Genomic DNA, 15104 nt, shown 5'->3' with positions numbered 1-15104 from the left:
CTTTGCCGCTAAGGTAAGTAAACCCCATTCCCTAAACTCGTACCCTAAAATCCCCTACCTTAAGCCCTTACCCTAAAACTCCTGCTCTAAGCCCCTACCCTAAAACCCCTACCCTAAGCCCCTACCCTAAAACCCCTACCCTAAGACCTTACCCTAAAATCCTACCATAAGACCTTACCATAAAATACTACCCTAAGACCTTACCCTAAACACCTCTACCCTAAAACCTTACCCAAAAATCCTAGTCTAAGTCCTTGCCCTAAACCCCTTAAATTAACCCCCTGTCCTAACTGCTAAAACCCTTAAATTAACCCCCTACCATAACCACTAAAACCCCTTAAATTAACCCCATACGCTAACTACAAATACCCTTAAATTAACCCCCTACCGTAAGTGCTAAAACCCTTAAATTAACACCTACCCTAACTAATAATAAAACATACCTTAGAAGCGGGCGTAGGCAGAGATTCCAGTGGCGAATCCGCTGCGGCAGAGGGTCCATCTATGGCGAAGCGGCAGCAGCCATTTGGTTGCGGTGAAACGGTCACGACTAACGGTCACGACTAAATGTCCCATTCAAAGCCTGAATGCCCAAGAGGGCAATATTCCCATGGGTAAATTTAATAGCCAATGTGACACGGGCTCATGGACCAACCGACTCACCGGGCATTTGCCCGGTGTCCCGTTAGTCCAGTCCGTCTCTGCTCGCAAGCTGCAGCATTCTAGCTAATAATACAGTAGTTTGTATGAAATATCCAATTTCTATGGGCCCTGTTTCCTTTAAATGTTCAAGTCTGTATATTTCACAAATGTGGAATACAGTTAAACACTCAATAATTATATCTCAGCCATTTCACTGTACTGTATCGTATTTGTTAAGGTAAAGCATTTCATAGTTTAAAACCAGTTATACTGTATGAGCCTGTGACCCACTGGTATAACAGGTATAACACATACAGTATATGTAAAGCGACCTCCCTAGCCATAGGCGGGGGGGCTTCATGACCAAGGGGGTCTGGCCTTCCCCTCGCTGGCCCGCTCCCTCACCTCCCTCCCCAGGGGAGGAGTTTCCAGGAGGCCTACTTAAGGCCAGACTGGCGGGCAGCACGTCCTCTTTTGCTGCCCGCCAGACGATTCGGTTGACCTGCCCAGACCCACAATGGTAATGTAAATTTCCTCCCTCCCGGCTGCCTGGTGAGGAGAGGTGGTCTCGGGAGGGAGAAGGGGTCTGACGGGTCGGTTCACTGGCCCCCCGATATGGCGTGGTCTGGAGCAGAGCCCTCTCCCCCCTTCATCTTACCCCCGATCCCCGCGGCGGCTGCCGGCAGGGAAGGGCGGTCTTGGGGGGCAGAAGGGGTCTGGCGGGTAGAAGGGGCCTGGCGGGCAGGTTTTCCCCGCTTCTTCCCCTGGGGGTGGGGGCTACTTTCTCCCGAACCAGAGCGTTGTGCGGACAGGGGCCCCCTCCATCCTACCCCCTGATCTCTGCAGCAGATGCCCGGCGGGGAGGGGCGGTCTCGAGGCAGAAGGGTGCTTTTTGCGGGGAGGGGGGGTCCGGCCGATGCATGCGGCCCACGCGGAAATTCGCCGCGTGTGGCCCATGCGGGCGGCGGAAGGGGGTCGGGCAGCCGCTCGGGGCCCGCTCAGAGGGCAGAGGCGCGGCCTCGGTCAGTCCCCCTCCCGGTACCCACGGGGTAGGTGGATATATTTGTATGTATATGTGTATATATATATATGGTTAGGATGCGCAAACAGACAGGTGTTTGTGGGTTTACACGTGTACATATATGTGTATATATGTGTATATAGGCATGTATACGTAGGTGGATATATATATATATGCATGTATATGCTAGTGCAGCCGCTCTTAGTGGTTGGGGCCCTGGGCCCGGGGGTAGGCCCGAAGGGGGAGGGCGGCCAAGGTTGGCGCTTCACGGTCTGCCCCCGCAGTTCAAGTTTAGGTGCGGGGGGACACGCTGATGCGCTTGGGGCGATGGCAAATGGGTGCCCGACTCTGCTCCCGGCGGCCGCTTCCTTCTGGATGTGTCCTGTGCGTGGGTGGCAGTTGCTTCGCCCGCACGGGGGGATGGTGAAGTCGGGGCAGAAAGGCTGGCACAACTTTCCATATGGGGGAGCGGGGTCTGGCAGGTAGGGGAGCCTGTCTCCCCGAAACGTCCCCCCGCCCTTATGGTCTCATACTGTGCAGAATATGCTGTAGTGGGAATTATATGATGTCAATAGAGCTCTTTATCTTGTGACATTATAAGCTATATAAATATACTGTATTGTATACTGTACTGCACTTGTGGATGTATATGTGTGTATGGGCACACTTAGATGTGTGCGTGTGTGTAGGGGCATACGTAGATGCGCGCGCGTGTATGGGCACGCCTAGAGGCACGCGAGTGTATGGGCACACTTAGAGGTGCGCGTGTGTATGGGCACACAGAGGCGCGCGTGTGTATAGGCACACTTACAGGTGCGCGTGTGTAGGGGCACACTTGGAGGCGCGCGTGTGTATGGGCACACTTGGAGGCGCGCGTGTGTATGGGCACACTTGGAGGCGCGCGTGTGTATGGGCACACTTGGAGGCGCGCGTGTGTATGAGCACACCTGGAGGCGCGCGTGTGTATGGGCACATTTGGAGGCGCGCGTGTGTATGGGCACACTTGGAGGCGCGCGTGTGTATGGGCACACTTGGAGGCGCGCGGGTGTATGGGCACACTTGGAGGCGCGCGTGTGTATGGGCACACTTGGAGGCGCGTGTGTGTATAGGTACACTTAGAGGCGCGCGTGTGAATGGGCACACATAGAGGCACGCGTGTGTACGGGCACACGTAGATGCGCGGCACACGCAGAGGCGTGCATGGGTATGGGCACACGTAGAGGTGCGTGTATGGGCACACGTAGAGGCGTGCGTGTGTGTATGGGCACACGTAGAGGCGTGCGTGTGGGCACACGTGGTGTGCGTGTTTGTATGGGCACACGTAGATGCGTAGGGGCAGGCGCGCATGTGTACGGGCACGTGCGGGTGCGTACGGGCACGTGGGGATGTAGACATGTGCATGGGCACGTGGGGATGTGCTTGGGCACGTAGACATGTGCATGGGCACGTGGGGTTGTATTCGGGTGTGTAGGCATATACATGGGTATGGGCACATGTGGGCGTATACAGTACATGTGAAGTGGCACATATGGGCGTATACATGTGAATGGGCACATGTGGGTGTATACATGTGAATGGGCACATGTAGGCGAATACATGTGTATGGGCACGGGTAGATGTATATAGGGTATGTTGAACATGGCACGGGTAGATCTATATAGGGTATGTTGAACCGTGTGTAATATTGATCAGTGTTAATAGGTAAGCTGTTTTAATAGTTAGGCCGTTTATAGTAGATTGGGTTTATGTATGGTCTGGTTAAGCAGATGTTGTGTTCTGTGAGCAATGTTACACAGCACAGGAGCACGATGACCGGTGGGAGTGTTGCTATGAGGACGCGCACCCCGGCACTTTGCGGAGGCCGTCGCCATTTGGGGCTTCCACTTGGTGGTCTCAGCGTTTCCTCTCTGTCCCACGTTTTATGGTGCCTGCGCGGGCCGGGGGGATGGGAACGGGCAAAGTCCAGTGGTACGCGGCTCCGCTGTGGCGGATTTGTGGCTCTTTTCCCCCCCACCCCCTCATCGAGCGAAACGGGTAGACCCGCAGCAGCTGCCTCTTCCCAAGCCTGTAGGGGCTGGCTGGCGAGCGCGCACGGGAAGCATGGGCGGGGAAAGAGGGTGAGGGGCTCAGTGTGCCCAATGTGGGGGTCACGGTGTGCCCGCTAATGGCCGGCAGCTTCCCTTCACCATTGTTATGAGCCAAGCTACTGGTCTGGGTTCAATAAACTCTTAAAGCCTGTCGGGTTCTAGATAAGTAAATGTTATAATGAATAAGGGAATTGCATGGCGCTGTAGGGGCAATGGGGACAGAGGTACGATTATAGTTGTGCCACATGCTGGTGGCAAATTGGTTAAACGCAGGGTAGAGGAAGGTTATTGATTTGAGCTGATCTTGTCTACCTCTGTTCAGCCGGGTGACGTTCTCTTTGAAATGTGTTTGGCAGCGATTTGCACTGCATTTCCTTTGAATAGTTCTTCAGGAGTTCTGTTAATGCGACCGTTTTGATATTTGAGCTGTCTAATAGTGGATGCGGTTTTGATAGTAGATTCTGTTGTGTTAATGTTCTTCTGGTTAAGCGGTTTTAATTGACTGACGTGTGGTGCTGCCTTGAGAGCAAGGTTAAACAGCACAGATGGTGTGAGGTGCTGGTGGCTCACAGGACTGGGTACACACCTCAAAACACTTTGAATCAATCAAAGGCACTACCTCATCCCATGATATGGTGAAAGGTGACCCCCCCACCCCTGTTCGGTGGCGAATTGGTGGAAGCAGTACCGATGAGGACTGGCAAACCTACCTTATTCGCATGGTCAGGCAATTGTGTCCCTAATGGGGAACTGGGCAACCTGCGTTGGTGCACCTACGTTATGGTCCGTTGGCCAGGTATGGTGACGGGGGAGGCCGGTTTAAGGGTGCGCTTGAATGTTCTTGTTAGCGAAGGCCCGAGCAGAACCGCAAAGGTGTGATCTTCAAGCAAGGAACAGGACAGCACTCCGATGATGGTTGCATGGCTTTTTTCAGCGGTGATTATTGTTTTCCCCTCTTGGATTTATGGCGGCTCTAGTGGTCAGCATAGTTGCCCTAGCTTAGCGCGCCATTTAAACCAGTCTCGGCAGCACACATCACAGCGTAGTTGGACAGTAAGGGCCTAGGCACGCGCAGTTCAGTGGGTATCTTCCGCGGCAGCAGGGTATCGATAGCCGAGCAGTTTAGCCTTCTGCAAGCCGAGGCGAAAAAACGTAACAAGGCATGGTTGGACCGGCGGCTGCGTGCATTGTTTCAAGCAGCCAGCGCATGGTGGCAGGAAAGGCTGTGGTGGCTTCCCCACAGGTCACGCGTTAGGCGCCAGGGTCGCTCCCCGTGGGAAGGGGGCGTCGCAGCGTAGGGTGCGGCAGCACAATGCGTGAGGCGGTAGTTAGGAGCCGCGTGCAGGGCAGCAGCCTTCGTCCACAGGACACAAGGCAGGGCGTCACGGTGGGTAGGTCAGGCCCTAGTTGTAAAGAGGAGGCCTACGGCCACTGGGACGCAGGGCGGCAGCCTTCAGCCACGGGCCGCTAGGCAGGGTGTCACTGTGGGTAGGTCGGGCTCTACCTGTGAATACGGCCACTGGGACGCAGGTTAAGGACCAGGCGGGAGTCAGGAGCCGCGCGCAGGACAGCAGCCTTCGGCCACGGGCCGCAAGGCAGGGCGTCACGGTGGGTATGTCGGCCCCAGCTGCGATGGTGAGGCCTATGGCCACTGTGTTGCAGGACAAGGCGGTTCGGCGCTGAGGTCGGGCCCCAGTGGCGAGGGGGAGGCCTCCGGCCACTGTGACGCGGGACAGGGTGTCACGGCACGCCAACGGCCGCCCGCTGCCGACGCGGGCGGTGTCGCTGTAAGGAGATCGCCTGCAGAATCGGCAGGGTTGAGACGACCAGGACGGCCACCCGCAACCGCGGGCGGTGCCAATGCTTTAATCGAGGGACATAGCAGCCACGGAAAGTGGGTGCATTCCGGACGGTGGGCAAGGAACCCGGCGTGGTGCGACTATGTGGCTGCCCCGGGACACCAAGGACTGGTAAGGAACCTGCGGCGGTAAAGAGGGGGCGGTTGCACATCGGGGTAAGCGCGTTTAAGAATTTGGTTGGCGGCAGAAATCAGGTGGCAGGACAGCGTATGGCGCAGCAGGGAAGGCAATTTTCATGGCAGCATTGATAGGCATGCTGAAGGCTTTGGAGCCTCAGGCGTTAGTCTCCTTCGGCGCAGGGACGACGACAGGAGCATGGGAGGCAGGCACAGCATTAGTTGCGGCAACATGTGGGGCATTTCAGTGGGGGAGACAGTGGCACCAGATCCCGTTCTGGCAGCCTCCAGCCTGACCCTGGTGTCTCTTTATCCAACTTTAACCACGGCCGGGGTCACGGGCACTGTAGATCCCATCCCAGTACCAACAGCCATCAGCCTGACCCCGGTGTCTTTAAATTCTTCAGCCACGGCCGGGGTTATGGGCACGGTAGCTCCCCCACCCGGCAGCATCACGCGCTGCACAGGCGGTGGGGCAGCCCCTGTGGGCGGTTGATGGGGACACGCCGTGGAAGGTATGGCATACGGCGTATCAGGTAAGGGGTCGCGTGTAGGGCGGCATCGGGGCTATATGGCAAGGCGTCACGGTTTGCAGAGTTCGACACGGAGCGAGCAAGGGAAGAGGCGTGGCCCAGTCCACCGCCAGAGTCGCTTCCCCAGGGGCACTGAGGGCGGGTAAGAAGCCTGCAGCAGTAGAAAGGCCAGCTGCGAGACAGGATAAGCGCGTTGGCAGGTTGGTTAGCTTCGCAGGGGGATTGGGCAGCTCGCAATGCGCAGCGGGCAAAGAGCAAGCAGGGGGAGAAATCCCAGATAGCGCTAGGCAGTGGCGGCCTGCGGCTCCGGAGGCGGTGCAGGTCCGGGTCCGGGTGATGAATAGCGCAGGGGAAAAGCGATTCTCAGGGCATCTTTAAGAAGCATGACAAGTTGAGGAACTGCTGCTCCGGGCGCGATTGGCATCCCTAGGTGGTATGGTAAGGACAGACCGGGCTGGTGAGCATGGGACCCGCTGCTAGGCATGCCAGGTGGGATGGATTTATTTTACGGTTGCGGGAAGGCTTGGAGAGGGTTCTGGCAGGGTTGGCGGTACGGGCCTAGTTTAAGGGGGGTTAAATAGGCCCGTCGGTGGCGGCTCTTGTGGGGTAGGTGCTTGTTCTTGCCAGACTGGGAGCTGGGCCGTTTGAGCCCGGGAGGAGTACGAGTGGGCAAGGTCAGTTATCCATGACCTCGAGAGCCCGCTCGCGTAGGGGACACGAGGTCAGTGGTTCAAGGGCCGGCTGACCATCCCCTCCCCCTCCTGTCAAAGGAGCACTCTGGCAGGGAGTGCATTTACCCCTCTTAGGTTTTCTGTATAAATAAATAGCCGCAGCCATTTTACCTCCAGTTCCTGTTTCCTGTCTTTATTTGTACATTACGTCTGGGTACAAGGCGGGGGGAGAGGGGAATCGCCTGGAACCTCCCTGGTCATGACATCAATGGCTGATTTCGTGATTGCTTTATGGCAAATTTTGCCATACACTCATTACAATGACACCCAATTAACATACTGTATATATGTTCCTACACACTAGGCATTGCAAACATTATGCTTGGCACAAAATTGGTACACGTCATTTTAAATTGTGTTTGTGTGCGCCTATGTTCTAACCTGAAATTTCTCAATCAGCACCATCAACGTAAAACAAAAATTGTTTCCATTATTTTAGCGCACAGTAATGGAGTACGCTAGGTGTATAGATGTTAACGTTATGTACAACAAAAAGGCTCTTTCTGTGTCCTCTTCCCAAAAATAGTATGTTAAAATTGCCCACTAAGTTCCACTTTGCGTAAACCTTCAAATGTTATAAAAACATGTGAGCATCAGCAATCTTTTTAAACTTGCGCTTTATGTACCAAGTGACAGAAGAAGCGTAATAAATACAGCACATGTTTTGTTTTTAAAAATATGCCCCATAGTCTTCTTAAAGTGATTCTCTAAATAACAAATGTCAAATCGAGTGTAGGCCATTTAAATCATTTGGAATTCTTTGAATATTTTCCCCGCAGAACCATTTCGAAATCCAGAGTCAATAGGGATAATTTAGCACCTTGGTCTGCAATACTCATAAAATGACTTACTGTATGATCAGTGCAGCTCGGTATGTTATAAGCAGAGATTATAAAAGGGCCCTGTTATTCATCTAGTTTACTTTTTAAGCATTCAGAAAATGTTGGCTCCTGTTAGTTCTGGGCCCCATAAATTAAACGCTGAACAATTTACTAGCGACAAAAGTGGCATCTCTACGGTTGCCCAGGAAATGTATTCAATGTCCCAACTGTTCTTATTTTAAGTGACTCAGAGAAAATGAACACAGGCAATGTTTGTTTAAAGAGATTTCAAAGAAAAAAGAAAATACAAGAAATATTTTAATATTTTTTTTGATTAAGGAAATGTTGGAAAACTCAAATAAAACTGAAGAAACCCTTTGACTGACTACTAGTGCCTTTCCATAACCCATATTTCCAGACAACGTACAGATGCAGCAGCCATTATTCGAAGAAATCACGGCGCCGTTTTTGTGTGCGCTGCTGTACTCCACGCGGCACTAACACCGCCAATCGCCCCAGGCACACGTGTTTATCGCGGTTGCTTTGTTTGAATTTCATGGATTGTGTGCAATTAAATGCAATGAAATTAATGAATTGTAATGTGTACAGTACTGTGCTACTGTGTCAATTTCAGGTGTTTAAAAGCCAAAACACTAAAATGCCATTTTCTGCACTCGCATCTAAAGTCGGTACGGTTGGAAGAAATCCCGCGCCATGACATGGGTATTTTGAGGTATACACCGCATGAAGTGTTTCAATAACGACAGCTGCCTCTGTACGTGAACATTTCAAACATTCCCACCCAAGCATGTAAAATAGTGAGATACCGGACAGTACTTACAGTGAGTGATATCAGGTGGACCATATGGATCTGTCATATAGATTGTAGTAGGCTTCCCCACTTTTAGATAAACTACATCGGATGTGTTCTTTAGAATAGCCACTGCTTCTTCATGTGTAACTTCTTCTAAACAGTAATTATTTACCTTAACATAAAAATAAAACACGTTGGTTAGATAACAAAGCTATTTTTTAAATCTCTCACAGGCATATAGGGTCTTATTCTGTAAGGTGTGGTAGCGCAGATGATGTGCTATCGCATGAAAAGTCGAGTTTAGTCAATGGGACTTTTCATGTGATAGCATTTCATGCGCTATCACACCTTACAGAATAAGCCCCATAGACTTTGGTTTATATTCCTGATCTGGTGGCATCTCAATACTATGTGAATTTGTACACTCCCTATAACTTTTCCACCTCCTCACACTCTGACCAGATTACCTCCTCTGTACCTTACATAATTATGATTCTTAATTACTGTATATGACTGTAATATCTATCTGAATACATCAAAATCAAGAGGAAACTCAAAATTACTAATTTAGTAGATAATGTAGTTTAAACATTCATGTTACCCTTATCTATGAGAAAACAATATCTGAGATGTTGTAACTTGAGCCAATCATCACAAGGTAAATAATTAAAGTTACTCATTAATTCTGATGAAAATGTGTTTTTTAAATCTGTTTTCTTATCATTGTTTCGTATGATTGAAAACTGTTTGATTCATTTAACATTCAAATCAATCTAATTATTAGTTAGGTTTTTAGCCCCCATAAAAGGCTGCAACCCCAAAATGCTGATCACAACTGCTTTTTGGAGGGACATGGAGTGTGATACACTGCTTTTTTTCTAATTGCATCTAAAATCTTGAATGCCAGAATAAGAAGCTTTTAGTAAGGCTTGTTAGAGTAGCATACAACAAACTAGAAAAGGCTGTTATAGATCAGAACTCTGCTGATACATCCTTTTTCTCCATCTACTGCTTAAATGATGGATACATCAAGTTTCTTCAGACGCCAGAACCTTCTCAAGACTGTACTAGTTACAGCACTTTGGACCGTAAGAAGGCGCAGGATCCTTGATGACAATGTCAAGCAAAAAAAAAATTGTATTAAGCGGACAAAGAAAACCCAGTTCAGCCAGCAAAAATGAAAAAGTGTCCTACTGTGGGACCAATATGGAAGAAGAAGAAGAAGAAGAAGAAGAAGAAAAAGAAGAAGAAGAAGAAGAAGCAAGCGAAAACCATAGTGATCAACCAACACAGGAAAGATGGTCAAACAACAAGTACCGTACTGTACATTTGCCTTGATTTTAGCATTCAGTAATCTTTGCAATAGTTAATATACAATAGTCTATGCAATAAACTGCACGACTACATGTCCCTTTTCTGTATTTTGTTAGACTTGCAAATGCAAAAACAAGGTTCACGGAGATCACAAGAGTACCCACCCCAAGCAAACCCAAACCCGTCTTACTTCACGCTGGACCCAGCTCACTCCACCTTGTAACGAGCTCACTTTACTTTACATCAAGCTCAAGTACCATTGCACTCAGATAAGCCCACCATGAATCCAGCTCACCCCACTTTAATCCCAGCACCTCATTTAACACCCAGCTCAACCGACCGCCCACCCAGTACACCCAACTTGCAACATGGTTTACCGTACAATAAATGGACTATTACGGCATCGGAAAACTGTGGGCTGGAGTAATCATTAACTCAATGAAAATGATAACACCAGGAAATATGAAGGCAATCGCTTTTTTTTATTATTTGGGGGTGATATTCTGTGGTGAAAAACTAGTAAATAATGTTGTTGGTTTTATGCACTACTGCACTGATGCCATAGTTTTAGAACAGAAGAGGGGTTGCACCCGCTCAACCTAGTGTGACCGCGAGGGTCAATACGTCAGACTGGTGCAATAGGGCAGGGAGACTTAATCGAAATACAGAGAACACTGTATGATGCAAAGACACATAACATACAGATAAGGCCCTATTGATGCACTCAAAGTCTGGGGGATAGGTCACCCTAATAAAACAACAGCAACACAGGAATAATCTGAACCAAGTCAAGCAGTATGGTATAAAGTGAATGCTTTATTTTGGTAAATAAAAATGTGGTGTCAGAATAAATAGTGAACTGAATGAGCTAAATGCAGTAAGTACAGGTGGGATAGGTATCCATATAGTTATTCCAAAACAGTTGGAAAGCTACACCTGAGTACTGGAAAAAAGGGGTTGAATGTCCTCGGGCGCGTCACTCTGCTTGCGGCTCCACAGCGTGTATTATATGCAAGGCAAAAGAGAGAGAGAAGGGCCACAGTGAAAAAAGACAGCTCAAAGTTTTGCACACTTTTTCATCAGGGTGGAGGGAAGGGGGGGGGGGTGGTTGCGAGGGGTGAGAAATAAAGACAAGGGATGGCTATTGTTAATTCAAATTTGTTGACTGGGGACACACTCACATTAAAACTCTCAAAACTTGAATTGGTATTTCTTTCTCTTTTTGTAGTAGGTGTCTTCAACAGATGTCTTCTCTTCTATGTGCAGGTAGATGGGTTGAGGCCGAGGAGATGCCTTCTAAAATCTTCCTTAGTAAAAAATAAAGGGAAAAAATAGTGCAATACAATTTATTAACGAATAAAAACTTGAGATTTAAAACTTACAAGCGACCGATCAATTCGAGCATAGGAAGGAGATGCCGCCAGGTTCCACAATTAATCCCTTTCTGGGCAGTGATGTCCTGTATCGGCTGGTTCCCACTTGGCAGATGTATGCTGTCTGTTGCTTGGGTTGCAGGTAGCCGCAGTGCGGATGTCCAGAGCCCGTGCACAGGCTATGTCCTCCCCCTCCGGCTGCCTATCTTCCCCGTGCAGACAATTCCAGGCTTCTCTGCTCCGCTGTGCATGTGCATGCGCAGACGGCGAGACGCTGGGCCAGGGAAATCAGACCTCCTCACTATGGTGGCTTGTAGAGACCAAAAAACGTCAGACGCGTTTCGCCAATGCTTCCTCAGTGACGTCATCACGTCCTCTGACGCACGTTTCGCGATAGCTTGAAGAAGTTATCGCGAAACGTGCATCAGAGGACGTGATGACGTCACACCCCGCGCTATCCAACATGGATGCCAGCAGCTTCTAGCCGAGCTCATCGTGCCCACGCCAGAGTTCCCTTCAGCTGCGCACTCCACGAGGCATCTCTACTAGCTGACCGGCAGGATCGTGTACCCAGGGCCAGCACAGATAAGTGTTTAGGGTCATCTTTCCCTCTTTTCTGTCCTCTACCCTCCCCTCTCCCCCCCATGTGCTGTAGGGTTATGTTTTTGAGGGCCAGTGTCTATCGGTTACACGATCCTTCATTATTGTATTCTCCCACAGGGACTACATATATTGGTGTGTAGGGTACCCCATTCCTTACCTCTATCCCTATATGCAGTTACCAACGAGCAGGGACAGGTTTTGTGGGGCTCACACTACAATTATGCCATTGGTCATTGTATGTTTACTGTAATAACAATCATGTGTGTTACTTACTAATACTCCTACTACTGCTTACATTTTACCTTATTTTTGGTCAATAGATCACAGTAAGTTTGAGCCCACACACATCTAATTGCCTCAAGTGAATATACACACTATATCCAGTGCTTTAGTGACGTCATCCCATTCAGATAGCCTTCACTGCCTCACACCACTGGCATTGACTGTTGCTATCTGACACATACAGTACTCAGGTGTAGCTTTCCAACTGTTTTGGAATAACTATATGGATACCTATCCCACCTGTACTTACTGCATTTAGCTCATTCAGTTCACTATTTATTCTGACACCACATTTTTATTTACCAAAATAAAGCATTCACTTTATACCATACTGCTTGACTTGGTTCAGATTATTCCTGTGTTGCTGTTGTTTTATTAGGGTGACCTATCCCCCAGACTTTGAGTGCATCAATACTGCCATAGTTTTACCCACGTTTGACAAGTTCTCCAGTTCAACATCAGTACTGTATCATTAAGGTAACATCGGACTTTCTGTATTTCTTTGCATTGTAGGTTCTACTGTACGTGCATGGCAGTCATTTAATGGCATGCGCAGCAGTGCAACTACAGAACAATACAGTATTTATTTGTTCAATATCTTGTGGGACCCCAGAAGAGACAACCAGTGCCAGTTGGTGGAAGATTAGATTTTTTAAAGCTTTATTATTTATGTACTTGTATAGAGTGATACATAAACCATTCAGCAAACCAGTGTACTTCCTTTTGTTTATGTGATACAATCCCTATTTACCACAACCTTACTTATGTAATTTGCAATGCGCACTATGTTTCTGTGCTTTACTTAATAAATATGTCATCATTTTAAAAGTCTGTGAGGCCTGTTCTAGTAGCTTCGATAACCAACTCATCGTGGATATTGAGCAGCTGTCGCAAAATGTTGCTAGGTAGCTATTCAGAAAGCTTCGATGAGTTGGCTACATCCAGATCTAGATAATAGTGTATTTTCCCATTCAAAATAAAACATTATCCAGCCAGCATAAAGTAAATAAAACTTCTACTTACCCCTGCCAGGATGAAGGATGTCCTCATCACTGCCCTCCGTGTCCATGTCCTCATAGGGTAGCAACAGTACAATAAAAATACAATGTAATGGCCCCGAACTCCTTAATCACCTTAGCGATTAGTAACCGCTATAGTAATTAAAGGGTTAACCACCTTTCCCCGCTACCCACCCCGGGGCAACTATCCCCACCCTCTACCCTTTGATTGGCTAAGTGGTACATCATGCCAATATAATATGGGCATGATTAGCCAATATAGCAGTCAATGGGCAACCTAAAAAAACAACAACACTAAAAAGACACAACAATAAAAGAAATACCCAAGCACCTAAACATCAGTAGAATAAAAAAAATCAAACCTCTACACAACACAATATTAAATGAAATCAAAAGCCTAAACACCAGAAGAATAAAAGAAATAAAAAGCCTAAACAGCACATCAATAAAAGAAATCAAATGCCTAAACAATCCAAACATTTAATAAAAACAAGCCCTCCAAAAACATAACAATTAACTCAAAACAATAAACAGAAATCCAAAACATAACAATGAATTCAAAAATTCAAAACAACCATTTGCCAAAAAAAATGCATTGCCTGTCACTGTATTTATCTATAACCTAAAGGGGCACAGATAAATACATTAGCATTCAATGGACAAGCAAAAACATAAAAAAATATATAATCAAAAAAACCTGAAATACAAAATTACATGCATTCAATATTTTTCTTACCTTTAGATGTCTTCATTGTCCGAATCCCGGTGTATCAGGATCCTCCGAGATCCTCAGCATGAGGTTAAAAAAAATCTTCTTTCTTCAATGTTCTTTCTTCAATGTTCTTTACTTGTAATCCATAGGGAGATGTTGTCTCGTCAGCTTCTTAAGCTGAAATGTGACATCACATTTTAGGGTCAGATTGTACAGCTACAATCTGATTGGATGCTGTACCATGTTACAGGCTTTTTTTCTAAGGATGTAACATTACTGGGAGGTACATCACATCCTTAAAACCTCAAGGCTGCCATCACCTGGTACTACAGCCAATAAGTACCATGTGACATCTTCCATTTTTTTTAAAAGGATGTGACATAATCATTAAGCGTGATGTCACATCCTTTAAAAAAAAAAAAAAAAAAGGCTGACATCACATGGTACAGGAAGCAATGGGATTGTGAGATATACCATGTGGTTCACTCACAATCCCATTGGTTACTGTAACACGTGATGGCAGCCTTTTTTTTAAAAGGATGTGACATCATCCCTTAAAGAGATGCCACATCCTTTAAAAAAAAAAACGTGTGCGTGCCGAGCACGCGCATTTTAAGTGAAACTTATTTGTCTTTTGTCACAGAAATTGTATTTGTGATGGTGATGTTTTTAATTAAAAATCAAAACACAATTTCAGTTCCAAAACACAAAGAAGTTTTACCGCGTGTTTAGCTATTTGCACGTCTATATTTATAGTAACTGAATTCCTTGTGTCTGTGTCAATGTGTGTGTGTGTGTGTGTGTTTCTCTCTGTGTCCTGCCCCCCCCTCTCCTGTCTTCCCCCAGAGGAGCTGCGGACACTGTGGGCTCTGTCTGAGTCTCCCCCCCCCCCGATGGAGCTGCGAGCTGTGTGTCCTGCTGCAGCCAGTCTTCCGGGGGAGGTACGGGGACATGGGGAGGTGATCGGCAGCTATGGGGGGGGGGGGGATAGGCACATCACTCAGGGGACGGTGTTCGTCACATCACTGGGGGGGGGTGTGTGTCAGTCTGTGTATGTGTGTGAGTCAGTCAGTCAGTCGGTGTGTGTGTGAGTCAGTCAGTGTGTGTGTATGTGTGTGTGTGTGTATGTGAGTCAGTCAGTGTGTGTGTGTGTGAGTCACTCGGTGTGTTTGTCAGT

General features: G+C 48.0%; 1 protein-coding gene across 13 annotated transcripts in view; it reads right to left on the bottom strand.

The window, feature by feature from the left end:
- The window catches only part of DLG2 (discs large MAGUK scaffold protein 2), a 1892764-nt gene that overhangs the window by 720634 nt on the left and 1157026 nt on the right, over window positions 1-15104 (bottom strand). For all 13 annotated transcript variants that reach the window (XR_012800043.1, XR_012800042.1, XM_075592575.1 and 10 more), the window contains one exon: window positions 8652-8796. Coding sequence is in view for 11 of the 13 variants with exons in the window: in XM_075592575.1 (XP_075448690.1) it covers window positions 8652-8796 (145 nt within the window). In the remaining 2 variants the exon portion in view is untranslated. The remainder of the gene's footprint in view (window positions 1-8651; window positions 8797-15104) is intronic.

The sequence above is a fragment of the Ascaphus truei genome, chromosome 3 (assembly GCF_040206685.1).
Source record: "Ascaphus truei isolate aAscTru1 chromosome 3, aAscTru1.hap1, whole genome shotgun sequence".
Lineage (NCBI taxonomy): Eukaryota > Metazoa > Chordata > Amphibia > Anura > Ascaphidae > Ascaphus > Ascaphus truei.
Note: the sequence above shows the minus strand (reverse complement) of the source record. Positions and strands in the feature narration are given on the sequence as shown.